Genomic DNA, 21,571 nt, shown 5'->3' with positions numbered 1-21,571 from the left:
GCAAATTAGTATGCTCATATTACAATATGTTGCAATATGAAAAAATCTGTGAAAAATAGTTGCTGCCAATTGGAGGGGGGGGGGGAGTTGCACACCCTCAGATTTTTGCTATATTTAGATTTCGATTTTTTTTTATATTTTTACTGAGCAAAATTTAAACAAAAATGCCCCTGGATCTTGAAAAATAGATTGCCCTCCAACATTCCAGTGAATTTGAGAAAAATGAGAGCTACTGGGGAAAGTGGTGTTGATTCCTGCCGGGGTTGTGGCAACGAGAATAACTGCGTAACCTCTTTTGTTCGGATTAAATTCAAAACAAAACTTGTGGTCAGGTTATCAACGGCACCCTCTTTGCATATAAATATGTCTCTTGGGTCTTCAGAATTTTGACTCTTCACACTCCTTTTATTGAAGCCTAGCAAATATGTCTTCATTTATTTTAAGAATAAATCAATTTTCAGCTGGAAGTTTCTTCAAATACTTCTAAACATAATCTTATTTGAACTCCGTCTGAAAAAGTAAGAATTTTATTTACCTGTGTCCCTGTTATGTCACACCATAGATTTCGTCCCCACAAACATGTCTCCAGTTGAAGAAAGCTTCAACCGGAAGTTTCTTCACATACTTTCAATCACTATCTTATTCAAGCTCCGTCTAAAATAGTAAGATTTTGCAATCCCTTGCTACCAGCTTAAATCTAAAACAAGGAAAAAAGTAGGTTTTATAAAAAAAAGATAAGTACATTTTCATTAACTACGAGCCAAATGCCATTTAAAACGATACCTATTTATACTCCTGTGGTACTGATAGTAAAAATGAACAACCTATTTCTGTGCATATAAAGGCTGTTTGGTCTAAGAAACTTTATTTACAATAAAAATAAACGCAAATGAAGCAGTAAGTCGTTTGTTTTACCAACGCTGAATTTTTGACAGAATCTGCTGTTGATCTGTTTTCCATATTTGGCTTGCAGTCACGGGATTTATATATGTTTTTTTAATTTGTTTGAAGCAACCGATTTAAAAACCAATTTCCTGGCACAAAGTCGGTTTTGAGCCAACAAGCTTTGCACCATGATTAATGCGGAGATTGGAAGTGAGAGAAGAATGACTTTAGTTCTAAACACTCTTTTTTTCAGGTTTCATTAGACTCATCCTCATGCAAGATGATTTGGTTCAATGCTTACAGTTTCTGGGTTTTGCTTCCTACATTTATGTTTTTCAAAATAATAGAAAGCAAAGAAGAAACTCCTCCAAGTGCAGGTCTTTCGTTTCATGATATAGCAGCACTATCACGAGGAAATAAACCAAGTGTACTTGAAAGAACGATTGGTGCCATCTTTAGTAAGGTGGCTCTCGGCCCTCCTCTCAAAATTAAAAATGAATATCCTGATGATATTGAAAAAATGACAACAACAACTGATAAACCCAAAGAAACAGCTAGCAACAATGTTCTTCAAAAACTGGTAACCCCTAAAATTGGTTTTGATTTAGATAAATGGGGCTTTGCTGGTTTCAAACCACGAGAAGACCCATTTCAAGAATCTATTATCATTGTTACAGAAGATACCAAAGAAACCACTACTGTTCACCCAACAACATCTGTGGAGCCAGAAGTGCTCACTGAGACAATGGGTATACAAGAAAAACAGCAGATAAGAATTAATGTTCCTAAGGAATCTGAGATCACTGACGTTCCTCCAATATCAACCAAAATTTTCCCAGAGCTAATGAATGAGGAAGTCCCTCAGAAACCCATCATCAGTAATGTTCCCGTACCTACTTGGACAGACGATAACCAGCAAAGAGAAGTCGCATGGAGGGTGCATATTTATGGAACTGCTATCTTGTATTTATTAGTGGCTATTTATGCAGTGAGCTCCCTTATTCAACTCGCTGCATCGATAAGTGTACGGTTGTTATCAAGACTTTCTTCAGCTATTGTTCTGGCCTTTGTGACATTAGCAACTGTGATAAGAGTAACTCACTTACTCCATGACCCTTATGCGTCAGAGAGAGGCCTACATCCGGCGGCAGGGCTAGTGCTTTTCGACTTAGCCTTTCCCTGTTTCTCATCAGCCCATGTTGTTCTAATCATATCGCTGCTAAAAGTTGCTGAATTGCAGGTATGTTTCTATTTATTCTTCCATTTTCAAAATGTTATCGTTTTCACATGTTTTATTATGTAGCTCGTATTAATAAAGGTAAATAAAAATGTTCCTCTGTTTATCTACAAAGTATTTCAAAACTAATTTTGATAACTTAATGTAATAAGTTCTGCTGTGATTCTAAATGCTTGGTAAATAGTGTTTATTAATTCATTGTTGTGTATTATTTTTATTTGGGGTGAGGGGTGATTTTATTATAAGCTATTATATAAAAACCAGGTAGTATTTTTGTGTTTTTTTTTTCACAATAGCAGTTTGTCCGATACAGTGGCTTCAAATGGGGGTGGGGTGTCAGGAGGGCATGCGCCCTCTAGATTTTGAAAACACCTTTTTGGTGGTATTTTCATTGGAAAGGTGACTTTTTTGGTGTTTTCATTGAAAAGCGGTATATTTGCCCTCCTCCTCCTAGATTTTGAAAACATATTTTGCTCCATCTCCCCCTTAACTTTTCGTGATTAGGTGCCACTGGTCCGATAAACTTACGCACTGTGCCAAGGTTTCTTATTCATTGGCTCAGTGTACTATGTTTACATTGATCTAGAAAAGGTTTTCAGCCCCTTTGCAGGCTCTCTTCTATTTGAGTCTTATGATACGATCTTACACTGACTTTGAACGAGTTAATAAGATTTTTACTAAAATACCAACTTAATGTAAATGTTCCTTATTAAGCATCCATTTAGATGCCTTCAAATTATGTTAAATTGTTGTTTGGTACTCTCTTTACTGACTGCTTTTTCAGCGCTGGAACTGTCTCCAAAATTTTACTCTCACGTTCCCCCTAAGAATTTCCTAATTATCTAGTATCGCAGAAGTAGATTTAGTTACTTTCATTAATTAAACACCTTTTATAATATAAAATTTTTTAGTTCCACTGAACAGAAAAGCAATTGTGTCACGTCGAACCAAAATGGAACGTAATTTATTATCATCCAATTATCCAAGATGCAAAGTCACTCTGAAAAGCATATCCTATTTCTCTTTGTTGGTGAAAATCCAATTATTCTCCTAATTTCTATTGATTGAAAAATGGTTTCTTTACTCATGAGTGGATCAGAAAAGCAAATAGAATTTGTTCTGGTACAACTTCAAGAGCGTCAATTGACGGGGTCGGTGGGGCGAATTTTATTCCTTAAATTTTTGCCCTTCCCCCAAATTTTGAAAAATACCTTTTTTCCTACTTTTAGTTTAAAAATTGAAAAAAAACTGACCCTCCATCCAATATTTCGAATATTACATTTTCCCCTCCCCTACATTTTCGGGAATTAACACCCATTTGCAAGTTGGAGGCAAACGTCGATAGCGAGAGGTAATACTCTCATATACACTACGTGAATGAACAAATGTTTATGGATGCGATATTTATATACATTAAATAAAAAAAACAAGTTTTTTTTAAAATTGAAAGCAAGGAGCGACATTAAAACTTAAAACGAACAGAGATTATTCCGTATATGAAAGGGGCGGCCCCCTCCTCAACCCCACGCTCTTTACGCTAAAGTTTTTTATTTTTTAAAAAAATAGAGTTGTGAAAAAGAATCAAGCTTTAGCGTGAAGGGCAAGGCTTTGAGGAGGGGACAGCCCCTTTCATATACGGATCAATTTCTGTTCGTTTTAAGTTTTAATGTCGCTCCTTACTTTCAGTTTAAAAAAAACTTGTGTTTTTTATTTAATCTTAGCCAAAGCCTGTGAACTTATGAACTAGTGGAAAAAGCTGTATCTGTACTCATTATTAAACTGATCAAGATATCATTGTGTTTCCCATGAGTTGTGTAGGTGTAGGCAGGGGCATCCCGAATCTTATTTTATTAGGGGGGTGATCTTCGCAAATTTTACAGAATGGCTACCTGATTTATGCCGAATTTTCTGCAGAAATCTAGAATTTTGCTAAATTTCTGCCGATTTTGCAAAATTTTCGCCTTCGGCGAAATTTTTACCGAGTGCCAAAAAATTGGGGGTGGGGGAGGTAAGCGCAATCCCCCCCTTCGGGACGCCCCTGGGTCTACGCTATGTATGCTCGAAACTACAACTTAATAAAGCAAACTCTAAGATTTAATCTTTATCCTATCAAACCGTTCTTAGTGACGAACTGTAAGTAAAGAGCGATGCAGCTCAATAGTAACCGAAACTAAGAAATAGGGCCTTGATAACAGTAGATGCACCAAAAAAAAGGAAATTTACGCTAAAGTAATTTTAGAGTGTTCTAAAGAAGTAATAAACTTCTTTAGACCTTTTAAAGAAGCTTATTATTCTAATAGTGATTCTTTAATAATTCGAGCAAAAAGTTAAACTTTAGCGTAATGAGCAAGTTATTAAGGAGGGGCAACTCCCTCATATACGTAATAACTTCTGTTCGTTTTTTAAAATTTAATGTTGCTCCTTACTTTGAGTTGAAAAAAATTGTTTTGTTTTTGTTTAATGGCATGCTAAGAAGAACAAAAACGAGTCAGTTTTAGGCTACATATTAATTGAAGATAACCAGGAACATCAATAGTTTGCAGAAATCAGGTAAAATAACGTTGTGATCATTTATCTGAAGTTAGCTATTTCACACATTCAACTCTTTTGGTTAGCATATGAAATATAAATGTGTATAGCGATTAAAATAGCCCAAGCCCAGCTTTACAATTTTAAAAGTATTGATTCTTCACCAGACGTTAAAGCTTTTTTTTATCATAGTCATGAGCAGAAAAAGTTAGTCCATCATTATTGAAACGGAAGGTTTTGAAACATCTTATTTCTTTTCAGATCTTTCTTTTTCGTTCGCTAAAATACGGACTAATACGGACTTCATGTTGCGTAGAGTTCAAACAATGGCTTTTTCCAAATGATAGTACCCAATTGACAAAACTATGATTTGGGTTTGTTTTGAACGCTGGATGATTACGGACAATGTTAATCAATCAATATTCTGTTGTGGATGGGTCCCTTAAAGTAACAGAATGACAAAAAGGGGGAAAACTGATGATGTCAATATGCATAGGGACAAGTATGTCCGCATGAATGTTTCAAGGGGACGAAGCTTAAAAAAAAATAAAAGGAAATCGCAGGCCTAAGCGTCTCACGATTTCAGAGGAATTACGGACCTGAACCCCTCCTGAATCTGTGTAAACGCCTGTGTGAGGAAGAGGGCTTCTACCTGACTCAAGGTTTTACCTTTCTTCATATAATTCACCTCCCCCCCCCCTAGTTTTTGGGTTTTATTCCCTAAGTACCGTGATTTTTTTTTGCAATCTTGATTTTTTCTTGTAAATCTATACTGAATTAAGGGTTGTTGTTTAGAAAACCTCAAGAGTGATAAAGGAGAAATATCCTGCAGTTATTAAAGAGTCTCCAGAGGACTTTCCAGAGCTAGTAGCCTACTTATTACCTTTAGAAACAGGATAGTCGATATTTTAGAAGTAGGTAATTCTATGACCAGGCTCGTGCACACGTGGCAATGATGGCAATTGACGAAAATGCATGAAGGGGCAAAATACATTATTCAAAATCTTGGGACAGGGGCAATTGTGGTTGTTTTTTTTTACATTAAAAAAATGAAAAAACAAAAAGAAAGCTATGATAGGGGTGTATTCCCCCCCCCCCCGCTATTCCCAATTGCTGCTCTAAAAAGTGGTTCTCCGATTCATGCTTCCTGCCAAAATTTTGATGTGATTGCTATTTTCCCCGCATTCCCTCATATTCGTCCTAACCATCACCCCTCTCTTTGTACGTGCCTACACTCCTACTGTTATCTATAGTGAAAACGCGCGATTTTGATTAATATATATCAATTATGCAGATTTAGATGGTTTAATAAAATTAGTATCCGTTTTGTAAGTGGTAAATATGATGGGAGTATTTCATTTTACGGTATGATGACTGACTACAAATTTGCATATGAGAGCAACTTAAAAGCGCTCCTCATTTAAGAGTTATAGCACTGTAATTCTCTGGACTTATTACACTATACGGAAAAGAAGATTAAGATTTTGACTCAGTAATTGTTTTCTATGTTGTGAATTCGATGAGAAACGGCCCTTTGGCTTCGGAGAAGTAATTACGCAATTGAAGATTAATTTTATCCAGGGGGATCACAAATTTAGGGGCGGGAGGGTGAGGGTTAAGCAAATTCAAGTTCTTTTAACTATGATATTGGTAAGGGTTTTAGGATTACTTACATGATCCTAAAAGTGCTTTACTTTACTTCCTCCACCCTAAGTATAATATATATATATATATATATATATATATATATATATATATATATATATATATATATATATATATATATATATATATAGTCCAAATTATATGTTTCCCAGTGTATTTTGCCATGTGTCACTCTTTTGTTTCCACTTAATAGGCCTACCCGTAAATTGAAGCAGCTTAATCCAACGAGCCGTGAACAAATACTGACCCGTAAATAGTAGTGCAGGTGTAACAGAAAACATCCCAAATTCTTAATGTGTTTTTTACAGTTTTTGTACGCCTTTCCAAGCCAATATACCCCCCCTCGCTCGTACAAAAACTCTGGATATGGCCCTGGTTGTTACATCTAGAATATATAAAGTGCCTGAATAATTCTAAAGATTATAATTTTTCCCCTTTGTTTCTTCGTTGGTAATTTTGCTCTTTCTATTAAGGACACCCTAGACGGTCAATCATTTTGATCAATAGCTTCCACCAATCAATTGATTAAAGCATGATTGACCGTCTAGGATCCGATTGAGTCATTCAAACTTTCCATCAATCACCGTCAACGGTTGACTCAAGCTTCAAACAGGGTCCTAGATGGTCGATCATGCTTTAATCAATCGATTGACGGAAGCTTTTGAACAAAATGATTGACAGTCTAGGGTGTGCTTTAGATCAGTGGTTTTCAAACTGTGGTACGTGTACCCCTTGGGGACAGTAAAAATTTTTAGGGTGTACGCAGCCGAGCAGCAAAAAATAAAACAACCCTTTAATTCTAGGACTGGCAATTTAATTTATATTTTAGCTACAGTTTACTTAGTACCGGTAACTGAGAAGGGGTACATAAAATATTTTGTGGGCAAAAAGGGGTACAGTGTTTAAATAAGTTTGAGAATCACTGTTGTAGATTAAGGAGCGAGACAATTTTCAAGTATATATTATTTTAGCAGCAATGGAATTCTGATGTTTTAAAACTTTTTTTATCGGGAAATTAGAACAATCTATAGGGGGAGGAGGTGTACTAAAAATTGAAGAAAATACTGAAGCGATAAAAGTGGCTATTTAATAAAAAAGTATTGAAGAGCGACGTACCAATATAATGGGTATTTTTGTTTCTCTCTTCTGTCCTAATTAAAAAAGTTTTACCCTGCCTCTTTTAAATGAACACTTACACTTTTTGTTTTCAATGAAATGGCAATGAGGTCGGTAAAATTACTTCTAGAAATAGGAGGAGGAATATAGAATTAATATAAATTTAGCATTACTAGGTTTCAAACACAGATTTCGAGTTTATTGGCAAAATTTTGAAACATGATTACACGGAAGAAGGTGAACATTTGTGTTTGCTTACTTGTTTTTTCTTATGTACATGATAATAAGCCCTCCATTCGCATTTTTTGTTCTTTCGTCTCCCTGTACAATAGGTCTTCTTGTTTTAAAATTGGGTTCCTGTTCTTACTTCAAAGCGCAGGATCGGCCAGCAGCTACTAATGTTATTGGGCGATATTTTGATTCATCGATATATTGGTGTATCAATTTTTTAACTTTAGATATTCTATATATCGATCGATATTCCAGATCCTCTTTTGGGTTTTGTACACTTTTGGTTTTGCCAAGTGCAATAGCAACAATTGTATTTAAAGAGTATGGTGCGTAATTTTTTTTTTAAACTTCGAATAATGTAAAATTAAACAATAAATAATCAGCTTCTTTTAAACTAAAACTAGTATTAAGATGATCGATCATCTGCCGGAGCATAGTCAAATATAATCTTAATGTCATTTTGATATCGATATTTACGCTTCGATATCTAATATCGATATTTCATCCGGTGTATCTGTATCAAGTATCACCCAACACGAACTGCTGGCAGTTTAATTGAAAAGTCCGTGAGTGTACATGTTCTCTTCCATCATTCACTGACCTTTACCCTTTGTTTTTCTTACCAAATATGCTTAGATTGCGTGTAAAAGTATTGAAACCTATACCATTGAAACAGTTATATAAAATAATGTCGAAGCCGCAGAATGCTGAATTTGGACTAAGAAAACTATATCGCTTACAGGTAACATCTGCCTCAAAAGTATGTGAAAAAAAGCAAGAAAAACAACAAATTAATTTCGAAAAATCGATTGTCTAACCACTAACTTTTCGGAGTTGGATAATTTACGTTAATACAGACGGAAATTAGGCTTTTATAAAACAATAATTGCTAATGTTGAATATAAATACAGTTAAAAGTTTCCACAGCTGCCAATCACCCATGGGTGTACGTAGCTTCTTGTCTAGGGGGGGCAGCCATAGCCTACTTACCCTTCTGAAAAAAAAAAATTGGATATCCATTGATTAGAAAATACTGTCAAACTTGTTAAACACTTAAGCTGATATTTGTCATCAAATTTATTTGACATAACACGAGGTAGTAATCTGTACAGGGTTGCCACAAAGATAAGTTCCTATAGTGTTAAAATTGCCAAATGTTACATGCTAGGCAGCGATTTTCGGTGCTACAGTAAAAACAAATTTTGCGCGTGTCGCGGCACGATATCGATATTGGAACCGATATTTGGACATTTCTATTTATTTCCAGCTTTCTCAACCATCTACCTTTTATCAAATGCTTTTTTAGCCATCTGCCTTTTTTCAACTGTATTTTCAACCATCTACTATTTCAACCATATCTAGTGTAAATTTGAAGTTCTAGGGAGGGGGGAAGCTGCCCCCCTCTGCACCCCCCTCCTTACGCCCATGTAATCACCCAAAGCATTTTTGAAGAACCCAAGGAGGTGCTTGCATCTATGCTTATTTCAGTTTAGCACTTGGCTAACTTTTTCTATCTTTCGTTTTTGGGGTTAACTTTTCTGTCTTGGTAGCTTTTGCTAAATAACGAAGATTAAATCTTTGAAACTAAAAAAATAGTGTGTAAGAAAAATTTTAAACTAAACAGGTAATGTTTGTGCCAAAACTAAAAAAAAGGTTAGAAGACCGATTCTAACCGTATTTTTTTCTTAGAAAGGAGAAACTTACTATAATAGTTACTGTAATGAAATTGAAAATAGGATTTCATAAAACATTTAAAGTAACTTTCAAAGTCAAGATCCTTTAGCTAGTTTGTGGTGTTAAACACTGAAATAGTTTGCTTTCAATTTAGTTAGCTTTCTTTATTTAAGGACCCAATTTTATAAAAAAAAAAAAAGGGGAAAGCCTAATTCAAGCATTAGTATTTTTCAATTTCTCGTTAAAGATGCCCATTTTAAGCCGAATTTATCGGCTTGAAAACTAAAGGAAATAGAAGCGTGGGCGAAAAATCAGCAAAAAAGTAGGCTAAAATCATATGGCAGGAAATACCTTCAGAATGTAACTTTCCTTTGAAGGTGAAGTTGTCTTTGAGTATCAACAGACTGATGATGTTTGAATGTTTCCGGACGAAAAGCGTGGAGATATTTAACTAATTAGTATTGCTTATTTATATCACGGTTCAACAAGACAACACTGACAAAAATTTAGTACTGACCTGGCAGTTTCATGATTTTGAAACAACCAAAATAAAAATCACAGTATTGATGGTGCAGCAGGGGGCGGCAAAGTCCACATTTGCCCCTCCCCCTCCTGAGAAAAAATATAACTCCGGCTCAATTCCGGTACTTAAACACAATTGTTAGTTTCTAGTTTCTACATTAGTTTCTATATTAACAGCAGAAATAAGTGAACTAAGCCTCCACAAACATATATTTAATACTAAAATTATGCCTATCCTACATTACGGATCAGAAATATGGGGGTATCAGCTGGCAAAGCAGCTAGAAACCCTTCAACTTTAAATTATAAACGAGTTTTTGGCCTACAGAATACAACACATACGTTAGTATTAAAAGGTGATCTTGGTGTATTTAACCCGAAATTGAAAAGATACACCCAAATCATCAAATTTTGGTTAAGACTCGTAAAACTTGCCCAGACTAGACTTGCCCGTGCAGCATATGAAGATCTTCTCCTTCAATGTAACAAAACATCATGGACAGCACAAATCAAAAGGATATTAGATGAGAATGGATTTTCAAGTTCGTGGGAGAAGGGAAAAGGGCCAGAGGATCATGAAAAATTCTTCAAGGAATTTAGTGCAAGACTTGAAGACCAAGAAGTGCAACTATGGCAAGCAGCTGTGGACAAATCTCCAGACTCTTACTTTGTATAGAGAAGTAAAAGAGAATTTTGGTCAGGAGTTTTATTTCAAGCTGGGATTGTCCATTAATTATCTGAGGATTTGGATTCAGATTCGAGCAAATTGTCTTCCAATTTATACTAAGGTTGCAAGGAAAAAGAGGGAAGGTCCGGAGGCCGGGTGTAGCTGCTTGAGGTGTCGGGAAAATGATTATGGGTTGGGCCATTTCCTCCTCCGGTGTAAGCAACTCTCTCATTTAAGGGGATTAATTATCCAGGAGGGGGAAGATAGGCTGCTTTGTGAGTTAATGAGGTCTAGGACTCCCTGTTATATTGTGGCAGTAGGAAATTTTGTATTGATGGGAAGGATGTCAAATGAAGTGTAATTTTTCTTTAGTATTTGTCTTTTTGTATATGGCTTTAATTGGCTTTAAAAACGTAAAAAATAGGTATAAACATGTTTTCTATGTGTTTAACAAAATTGTATTTAAAAAAACTTTAAAGGATTTTGTGAAAAAACTAAGGTCTAAAAAAGGCGCTTTCCAATTTTTTCGAATGTATTTAAATAATATTGACCCCCTAGTTTGAGTGAAATATATTTCAATCGCTAACTTAGGTAATACTAGTAAATTCTTTCTTATTTATCAATTATTTGATCTATTGTAGCTTAAACACCCTAAAAACTGCAGGTAGGAACAACTTGATAAGATATATAAGCACTGAAAAAAACTTCATGAAAATTATGTTGCGGCAGCAACACTTTGGTTTTGTTTTACAGGGTGTCCACAAAGTCTGGATACATACGAATTTTGATCTTTCAGATAAATAGATCAGATAAACTAAAGATAAAATAAAGACGTAATTAAAAGATAACTAGTAAGATAAAAGAATAAAATATAAGATAAAATAAAAGATAACATTTTCGGATAAATTTGGTTTTCAGATTTGGATGAAAATAGATTGGCTGAAGTAGATGGCAATGTACACCATTCAATCGAGTTCACCTGAATTTAGCAAGACGAATAATCAAAATCATATTGAAAATACAATTCCCTATACATTATAATTAAATAAAATTGTTTTGTTCTATGAAAAATAAAATTCGTATGTATCCAAACTTTGTGGACACCCTGTATTTTTGTTTTGCTTTTTCCTTATGCCGCTGTTAATTGTAGTTTATTGCAACCACAGTTTATATAATTAGTTTATATAATATAATTAGAATGTGTTTATATAATTAAATACATTCTAATTATATAAACTTTGATTGCAACGAAGTAGTAAGGGTTAAACTTTTGCAGTTCTTAAGCCAAGTGTGGACCTCAAGGTAGATAAACACATGATAATGTTCTTGGAAAGCTGCATGCATTTTCGCCTGGGACATTGAACATTGACCTTGTGTAATTAATTTTTTGGCAGCGTATTTAAATCAACTGATTCACTTACAATAAAGTTTTGATCAATCAATAAATTAAAGATTGGTTCTAATTTTTTTCTCATTTGTTTTATACTTTATTTTCTATCCTTTACAGACCATCAAAGTGCAGAGGACTAACCTGAAAAGGTTTATCTGCTGAAAATTTTATTGAAAATTCAGACGTAAATTGTCAAAACTTAGTTTAATTTAATAAGCATATATTTATCTAGTGAGCTTCTGGAAACATATTAAGAAACGGAAGAAACTATATTTGAACAGAGAAAAACTTTATTAAGGTTCGATCTATGGATTTCAAAATAAAGATTTTCATTTAATAAGCGTGACTTTTAAATTAAATGATTTCCTAGAAATATATTCACCAAATAAGCTGTATACAATTAAGATCAAGACAATCAAAACAAGAAGAAAATTCTTAGTTCCTTTCTTATTTATCAGACGATTTGATTATCCTCACTTTAAGTCCATAAAACAATTAGAGCTAATTGGAAAAGGCTTAGGCTATGAATGTAGAAATAACTTTTTGAAGATCCAATTTAGAATTTTTTAAACTGAGGTGATTGAAATGAATTACAGGAATTATACCGATATGATTAGGCCTACATATTTTTATAAATTTAATAATCCTTTGCTTTTCAAAGGCTATAATTGGAACCGCAAACACCTAATAGATCATTGATAGCACAATGACAAATTTATAGAAAACTTTTGAAACTCCTCCAGGGGGAGGGGACACCGCGGCGGGGGGGTTGCCCACTTTGATCAAATGTTTCATTTTGATTCGGCTTTCTTTGCTTTTATTTGAGTCAGGAGGGAGGGGGCTGTAATTAATTCTCCCCGGGTATCACAAACCATAGGAATAGCTCTGGTCACTGTAATAACTACAGAGAATGTTTCTTAAAGTTCAACGGATAATGAACATTGATTGTTTGAACTGGTTAAAAGGAAGCTTACATAAATTACATATTTTTTTAAAATCAGACAAATTTGAAGATCCAATTATTAATAAAAAAGACCTCCATATGCAGTTATGCAGTTTCTGCTAGGGATGGGCACTAAATTAAAAAACAAGAAACATGGAAGAAAAACCAGCATAAAAGAAGCAAAAAAACATGAGACACTAAACAGCTTAAGAAGCAGGGGTGGATTCATGATTTTTTAGGGTGGGGGGAGCAAAATAGGTTGATCTGATAAAAAAAAAATTTAGGGGGGGGGCACAAAATAGTTTGATCCGATAAACTTGCGTTAAAAGCAAGTTTAATTAACGCAAACATGGGTTAATTAAGTAAATTACACTACTTTAGACTACGCTATGGGGGCGCGCGCCCCCTTGCCCCCCTGGATCAACCATTGTTAAGAAGGCGTGGCTTCTCTTTGAAGTGTAGCTGCCTTTGGGATTGACAGATTGTTTAGGTTGGAATCTTAACGGAGGAAAAGCATTTCCAAATTTAGCTAATTAGTTTTGCTTATATATTTTTGCGGTTCAACGTTGCACCACTGATGAAAGTGTGATAATGCACAGCTTTATAATTTTGAAACAACTAAAAAATTAATCTTAGAAAACTTGGATTTTTAGTATGAATAGACCTAAGATATGTATGGTGGCAAAAAAATGCATTTATTTTAATATTCTTGGCACTATAAGAGTTCTAATCTTCTTTTGTATTAAAAAGTAGAAAATATATGTAAATGATGCAGTTTCATATTTTGGGAAAACACTAGGTTCCAAACAGTGTTTATGCCTTTTACCCAGTTTTTAAGGGTTACTCCGAATGCGACCGGCAAAAATTGGATTTCGTGAAATATCCCCAAAATTAACCATTTCTTATGCATGTTAAAGCTCGTGTATTTACGGACATCAATTTTTGAAAAGAATTCGTAAAACTCAATTTTCTTTCGAGGAGATCTTGATAAATTTAGGAGTAGTGAAAACAATGGCTCCAAATCTCCTAGGGGAATTTGGACCTGCTAACACATTTTTTGTATTTGATCTGGCGTGAAAATATCCTAACGATTTTGTATAAAACCAGTCATTTGTGCAGTTTGTAGTTCTTTTGATCAACTAATTGCAAATCTTAAGTTTCTTCACGGTTGAATGATACCACACATCCCAAGCAGTTCTTCTTGTGAAAACAGGAAATTTTTTATAAAAACATTCAACCAGAAAGTAATAATAATTAGTAGAAAAATTTACTATCCCATTTAAATCACAACGCGTTTATTTTCTGTTAAGCTTAGAGTATCTAATAGACCTTTCAGCTATTTGAAACGATCTCCGAAATCCTGTGGCAGAAGAAGAAGAGTTCATTACAGCGAATGGGCACCTTGGATATTCCAGAATTTCTTCAGCTTTTGCTCCGAGACGTCGTGGATTCTTGTTTTCCCAAACTTTACGATAATTGATTTCAATTGTTTTCTTCCAGTCACCGTATTACGGAAGGATAAATGTTCTTTCAAAACATTGGATTCCTCGAGAGAAAGAAATTCTAACATTTTATTTTTCTCTTTACAGTCGAAGACATCTCCAGCGTAAATTCTGCTGTTTCTTATCCCTTTCCTTGTGTACAAAATCTCACTAACACAGAATAATACAATGATCATTGGTAGAGAATTAGAAAAAGAAGTTCTTCGTTTTTTTTTTCACTTGTCAAATTTGAATTTAAAGCGAATACATTATTTAATTTCTTACACAGGATGAGCTACGCCATCAAGAAGGCACACTTGTGCCTCTATAAAGAGGCGACCCACCACAATGTTAAGCGATTTCAGGTCCTAGAGGTCGCAGAGAGACGGCGGTAATTGCATTTTGTAGCCCAAGCTCAAACTAAGAAACTTGCAAAATTTCATCCTCCTCCGACTTTATCTTCAAGGGGTAAACTGGGCCGGAAGTTTGGACCCTCCCACCACAGCCTCCCTTTAACGTTGTCCAATTGGGCTGAAATTTAGAGGTTAAGTTTTCCTAGGGCCCGGGAGCTCATCCTCGAAATTTCACCTCAATCCAATCACTCCTTCCCTGTTTTCAAAAAACCAAATATAGCCACTTAAATTCATCATCATCTCTTTTTTTTTTGTTAGCCACGCCTACAGGCCACAGTTGGCAACGGATCCGGTTGAATGAGGACTCATTCGAAGCAGAATTCGACCTGTTAGGGCCTTTTGATATTTTCAGACCGAAAAAATTATCCCCAGAATTTACATTTACGAAAATCCTCGTTTTCCTATATTATCACAGGTTATTTTTTACCTCCCCACCCCCCCCGTTACCGGTGTCTGATCGGGTTGAAATTTAGAGGATAATATTTCATGGGGCCTGGGAGCTTATCGTCGAAATTTCAGCTCAATCTGATCACTCCTTCCCTGTTTTCCAAAAACCACATATCAAGATTTTTGGGAATTTGCTTGCGTCGAAAATACCTTCCATTTGCTAAACAACAATTACTATTGTGTTTGTATAGTCCAGCGGCTGAGACTTCAGACTTTCAAACGGAAAACTCGGGTTCGATTCACCATCAGAGCAACTTTTTTATATACTTTGAAAAGAAACTCAGTTTCTTTTTTAAATTATTTGAAAAAAATTACGTTTTCTAAAGAGTTAAAGAGGCTGAGTTACAAGGTCGACCCTTAAAACGTACAGGGATTAGGAGGCACAGTTGGGGGGCTGTTAAAGAGGCTGAGTCACAAGTTCGAACCTTAAAACGTACAGGGATTAGGAGGCACCCTGTACGACGTGATTTGAGTATTCAGGAATTAAAAGCCTTAACATAAGAATGTTCAAGAGCGGGGGTTTGGGGGCGGCAGCCCCCCAACTTTAACTCCTGACACGATCAGCTAACAGTTAGTCAAGCAATAATAAGTAATAAACTGTACAAAAACGTGCAGAAATTATTTGAAAAAAACTACGTTTTCTAAAGAGTTAAAGAGGCTGAGTTACAAGGTCGAACCTTAAAACGTACAGGGATTAGGAGGCACAGTTGAGAGGCTGCCGCCCCCAAACCCCGCTTTCGCAGCCTTTAAATATAAAAAAAATTTCTTTAAACTGAAAGTAAGGAGCGACATTAAAACTTAAAAGAACAGAAATTATTCCGTATATGAAAGAGGCTGTGCCCTCCTCAACGCCTCGCTCTTTACGCTAAAGTTTGACTTTCTCACAACTCTTTTTTTAAACAATAAAAACTTTAGCGTAAAGAGCGAGGCGTTGAGGAGGGCACAGCCTCTTTCATATACGGAATAATTTCTGTTCTTTTTAAGTTTTAATGTCGCTCCTTACTTTCAGTTTAAAGAAATTTTTTTTTATATTTAAAGGCTGCGAAAGCGGGGGTTTGGGGGCGGCAGCCCCCCAACTGTGCCTCCTAATCCCTGTACGTTTTAAGGTTCGACCTTGTAACTCAGCCTCTTTAACTCTTTAGAAAACGTAGTTTTTTTCAAATAATATGTAAATAGAATACAGTTTGTTTCTTGCTGAGTACATGGCAAACGTTTTAGGATGTCAAGAGACGGAAAATATTGCATTTGCTTACTTTGGCTACAAATATATAATAGAATCTATTTAAAACATTTTGGGGTAAATAAGTGTTTTTTTTTTTCAATAGAATATATGACATATTTCTTCAATTGTCATTAGAAGTCATGTAATTCAGTAAAATCTTCATTTTATGACCTCCAATCGACAATATTACTTTTTCCTAATCTTTTTAATTGACGTTGCTTGCACTAACTTTTTGCCTGTCGTACCACATGCATTAAACATCTTTATACATATTTGTTTTTCTTACCGTTTTTCCATTCCTCTCTTTTCGTTCTGTTTCTTCTCTCCCTTTTCTTTCTGTTTATTCTTTCCTTTTATCGAAGAAAAAAATGTTTCATTTTAAGATTATCTTGCAAATTTGCAAAAATTACGTAGCGATGTACGAACATCCCAAAACTTGGACGTTAAAAATTAAAACGCAGTACAAAGAGTATGGGAAACTATATATAGTTTCCCATACTCCTTGACGCATTACTTTGAAGTATCAGCCAGGGGTTAATTTTAAAACAGTCAGAGGGGATACGATCAGAGGCGGGTTTAGGGGAGGGACAGATTAGGCACTTGCCCCGTAAGCAGAAGTTTTAGTTGCGCACAATTTCAAATGAATAATCCAACGGTTATAATCATTGTGTAATTTTGCAAATTTCGTGTTTATTAAAATAAGCAGCGTATTTAGTAGATGAAAATAACTAAAACTTTATTAATTAATTGATAAAATAGAAATACATTAGAAAATAATGAATTAATAATGATTCAAATAATTGGAATAAAATAGTTAACAATAATTAAATAATTTAAATAATAAATTAAAAATAATGAAACAGAAAATTCTAATTGATTAATAAATTAAAAATCATTTGTATCCTTCATAAGATGTATCCTTTTCAGAGGACCAGATACTAAAAATAGTATGTAGGGTCAAATTTCCAGATTAACACGCGTTTTATGCATCAAAATGAAAAATGTCTTGGGCAATTTCTAGTTAGAGGATTTTTCCTGTATTTTTTATTCATCAGTAGTATAATAACAGTAGTAAAAATACTCGCAAACTCTTAACAATTTTTACTGTTTTGTGGTTCCTGAAGCTTTTTGGGAAATTTTGAAGATGAATTAAGCTGTTCATGTTTTTTTTTTTTGACGAATCTGTTTTTTTTTATAGAATATCCACAATATTTGCAGCTCAAATGGCTTGATTTATTCGGTTTTCATGGTTTTTTACGGTCAAATGAATCTGAGCATGTAAGTGTACAGGATTGTTAGATGGCGGCACCCTGTTCAATGTTAATGAGTTGGCAATCTTATTGCTCGGGATTATGTAAGCTATGAAATGAAATAGTGATAACTATACGGTTAGTGAGCTGAATTACTGGTAATAATGCCGTTGGTGTTAGGCAGGGGTGGATCTAGAGCAAAATCTTGGGGGAGTGCGACAAGGGCGCCAATGAGCAAAATCTTGAGGGGGGGGTACGACAAAGGTGCCAATAATTGACCAAATTGGCAAAGAGTAAAAAAAGGAAAAAAGAGGATAAGAGGGCACCATTAATTCTTGGGGGAGGGCCCCCATGGATCTGTCAGTGGTGTTAAGCACCAAGAGGCTATTTATAGTAGCTATTGACGAAACAATCTTAAATCGGGTATTATATTTTAGGTCTTACCAAGGTTGCTGCAAAGGCTTCGAATGTCAATCTTTGTTATTTTATTTCATTTCGTCCTTACATTTGTTGTGGATATAACTGCTGGATACACTGCCATTGGTTCTTTACATCTTGTCAGTCAAGCAGTATTCGTTCTATGGATGTTGACCCAATGCTTAGGCTATTTCGCAGCCTTTGGTCCTGTTTCAAGAGCTGCTAAAGGCATAGAGGTAACTTAAAGCTTTTTTTTTATTTTAGTGAATACGGGTTTGAAGAGGAAATTTGATCTTTGCCTGGTTATCGCCATGCAAGAGTGATCATGCGCAAGTCGGGTTTTGTTTGAAGAAGCGGCTACCTGCTGCTGTGAGCACAGAGTTAACAACGACGGATAATTAAAAAAAGTTGGCAGGATGAGATTGTTAGACGAGTTTCTTATTTTGGTTGACATCCTTGATCGGCCATGAGTGACGATACTCAATGTTTTCGTTTAGATTTTGTCATTGATTATAAAAAAAAAATCAACTGACTTTCAAAAAGGTCTGCCGTTAAAAAAATAACAGAAATCCGGACCTCAATAAATTTTTTGACGTTATATATTTAGCGGCCATGTTCAGAAGGAATAAAAATCAAGCAAATGCATAGTAAAAAAAAAGAAAAAATAATGCCATAAGGCCAAAAGACGGAAAAGAATGAAACAATCGCAAATATTCCGCCCGTACAGAATAAGGCATTGTCGTGCGGATGAAGTAAAAAAGAAGAAGAAGTGAAACAAAAAGAAGTTGAGAAGATATAAACCACAAAACTAAAATTAGTTAAAACTCAAAATAAATTCAAACCCAATATGCAGTCGTTACTCTCGAAATAATTCAAGATAGCAGTACAATGTACAATCTGATGGCACTCTTTTCACATCACTATTTGGATGGAGAATTTGATGAGACCGTCCTTGTAAACAAGCGAAACAGTCTTCATAATTGGGAAGCACTCGGCCTAAAAGCTCAAACATTTAGGCCTACGTTTTTTAAAACTATAGTATCTATAATTCCACGTTTTTCCATGCGTACCTTTTAGAACGGTTAGAACAGAACGGGGGGGGGGGTACAAAACAACTTTAAAAGACGCATAAAAAATTTATTTTCATTCAGTTTTGTCACGTTTTTATGAATTGGACAAACATTTCGGGGGGGGGGGGGTCAAATTCCCTAACCCAACCTCCCTGGATACGGCCTTGATTAAAGGCATAGTCGTCTGGTGCCCAGGTTGTTCCTCTAATCAGCACTGCTCACAGTCTTATTGTTTGGACTTTCATTATTAAGACATAGGCCCTCTGGATTTTTCTCTAAACAGAGTGATAAATTGATAGCCCCATAACCTACCAAAAATATTTTAGATATAGCTTAAAAATTTCGCACAAATTGATCTGCTTATCTGGAAAATTGTATTTACCTACATTTTCTCAAGACGTCTTAACCAAATCAGAGGCTTTGCCAAGATCCCAGTCCAAGAGGTTTGCCGTTCCCATTGTAGTCAATAGCCATAACGGGTCCAAAAAATACAAATAACTGTGTGTAACTTATTTAATTTAGGGCCCCCAACCCTTCCCTTTGGTTACATCTCTTGCCGGTTTTATATTTTGGAAATTACCTGTTATCACTTCTAAGGGCACCCAGAAATGAATTCCAATAGTGTCAACCAATGAGAAAAAAGGAGCAGCAAACATGTTTCTTTTTGTTAGCTGAACTTCCATACATAACAGTGGTGACAACGCTGTTTAATTACTTATAACTAAAAAAGATAATATATGGTACCTACATCAAAAATATGTACATAAATACTCCCTTCAGGGTTCTTTGATATTTTTTTCCCCATTTTGCATCATTTAGATACTTTTTTTTATTTTTTAATAGCAAAAAAAAAAGATTTAAGCTTATAGTTCCAACGACGTTAAAATAAATACATTTTTTGCCACCATACACATCTCAAATAATATTTTTTCCCAGAGACCGGCTGTTTCCCGAACGAAACTCTATATTGACTAAAATATGATAGATAGACCAGGGACTATTAGCTAATCAACCTAGTTGTTAATTAGATATAGCTGACATTCAATGTTGATAAACAATGGGCGTAACTTGGGAAAATAAAAATCCAAACGTTACTAGTGGAGATTAGAAGCCAATTTATAAGGGAAAAAAATGATAGATTCAGTTTTAATTCTAAGAAAGAACACAACGAAAAATCAAATTTACAACGAGGTATGAGAAGGACTTTCAACTAAAAGAAGAGTAACTTTATAAATTTGTCAAATTTATGAAAATAATATTGCAATACAAAAAAATACTTTATTTCTTATCAAAAGTCGATTTTAAGTCTTCAGTTTTTCATTTCTCCAGGTATTTGCAGCGCTATGAAAAAAAAAAACAATAAATAAAGGTTAACATGAGATCATTTATCGGAAACGGTTAATTTGAAAACTTTCATTTAGAATGTAATATCTACGATCCTCTTCAGCAACAATAATCGAGTCTTGACAAGACTTAGTGATCGAGTTCCTATATTTTACTCACTCTTCGCCCCATTCACAAATAAGTGCTCAAAGTAATAAACAAAAATGTTTATGACAAATATTTTACAAAAAAAAAACTGAAAGCAATACCTATATTTTATGTATTTAACCCGACAAAATTTGATAAAATTTACGTGTATTTTAAATTCCATATTTTTAAATATAGTATTTCCAGCTTCTGAAATTATTTTACAAAGCATCCACAAAAAGCTGAGTTTCAAAACTACATATTTGAAGAAAGAATTTTACTTTGCATGTAAAAAGCACAGCAGTTTAGCCGAAAATGGCGTAAAGTTAGGATATGTGTAGATTAATTCAAGGAAAATCCCCACACCCCGCTCTAGAGAACCTTCATTCTCGCTAGCCCTTTTTGTTCTATTTTTTCGTTTTTGCAATTTTTTTCTACGAATTAAGCTTTTAGCCTTAAGGATTTAGCGCTTCATGTCGAGCATCTTTATGTCTTATTTAAAATAGCATATACTAAATAATTTCCTTCCCGGGCTCAACATTTACCGCCGAAAAGCCATCAATCCAACAAAGTCATGGGATACTTCTTAATAGTTCTTTCCCTTCAAAGGAAGGTTCTTCAAAATTGAAGAGAGCTGTCACATAAATATCAGGCAATCATTGACTTTTCTTCCGACACAGTCGGAGGTATAATGATTTTTTTCCTACCCACTATCGAACATAAGGGGCTTTTTACTGTCTAATGCAGAAGTATGTGACTTTTTGCCTTAGACTGTGCCTACAGTCCTGGGTTCTATGTCTCCAATCCTAATTCTTGCAGTTCTGTCTGTCTCTCAGGTCTCTCCTCCACGCCGCTGGTGTACATTACATCATATAGTTTCTAGCCCTTAATTGGAAATAGGCCTAACCCTTGCACGTATGCGGACTTTTTGACCTATGCAAA

General features: G+C 34.9%; 1 protein-coding gene across 1 annotated transcript in view; it reads left to right on the top strand.

Moving 5' to 3' along the window:
- LOC148956207 (uncharacterized) overlaps positions 1–21,571 on the top strand; it is a 67,484-nt gene that overhangs the window by 30,327 nt on the left and 15,586 nt on the right. Inside the window, exons 2-3 of the mRNA XM_089098202.1 lie at positions 1,139–2,125; positions 18,110–18,325. Of these exons, the coding sequence (XP_088954328.1) occupies positions 1,166–2,125; positions 18,110–18,325 (1,176 nt within the window). The 5' untranslated portion in view covers positions 1,139–1,165. The remainder of the gene's footprint in view (positions 1–1,138; positions 2,126–18,109; positions 18,326–21,571) is intronic.

Source organism: Artemia sp. Qi Xiang Cuo, chromosome 1 (assembly GCF_049724085.1).
Source record: "Artemia sp. Qi Xiang Cuo chromosome 1, ASM4972408v1, whole genome shotgun sequence".
Taxonomy (NCBI): Eukaryota; Metazoa; Arthropoda; class Branchiopoda; order Anostraca; family Artemiidae; genus Artemia; species Artemia sp. Qi Xiang Cuo.
This window is presented reverse-complemented; position numbering and strand designations above follow the sequence as displayed.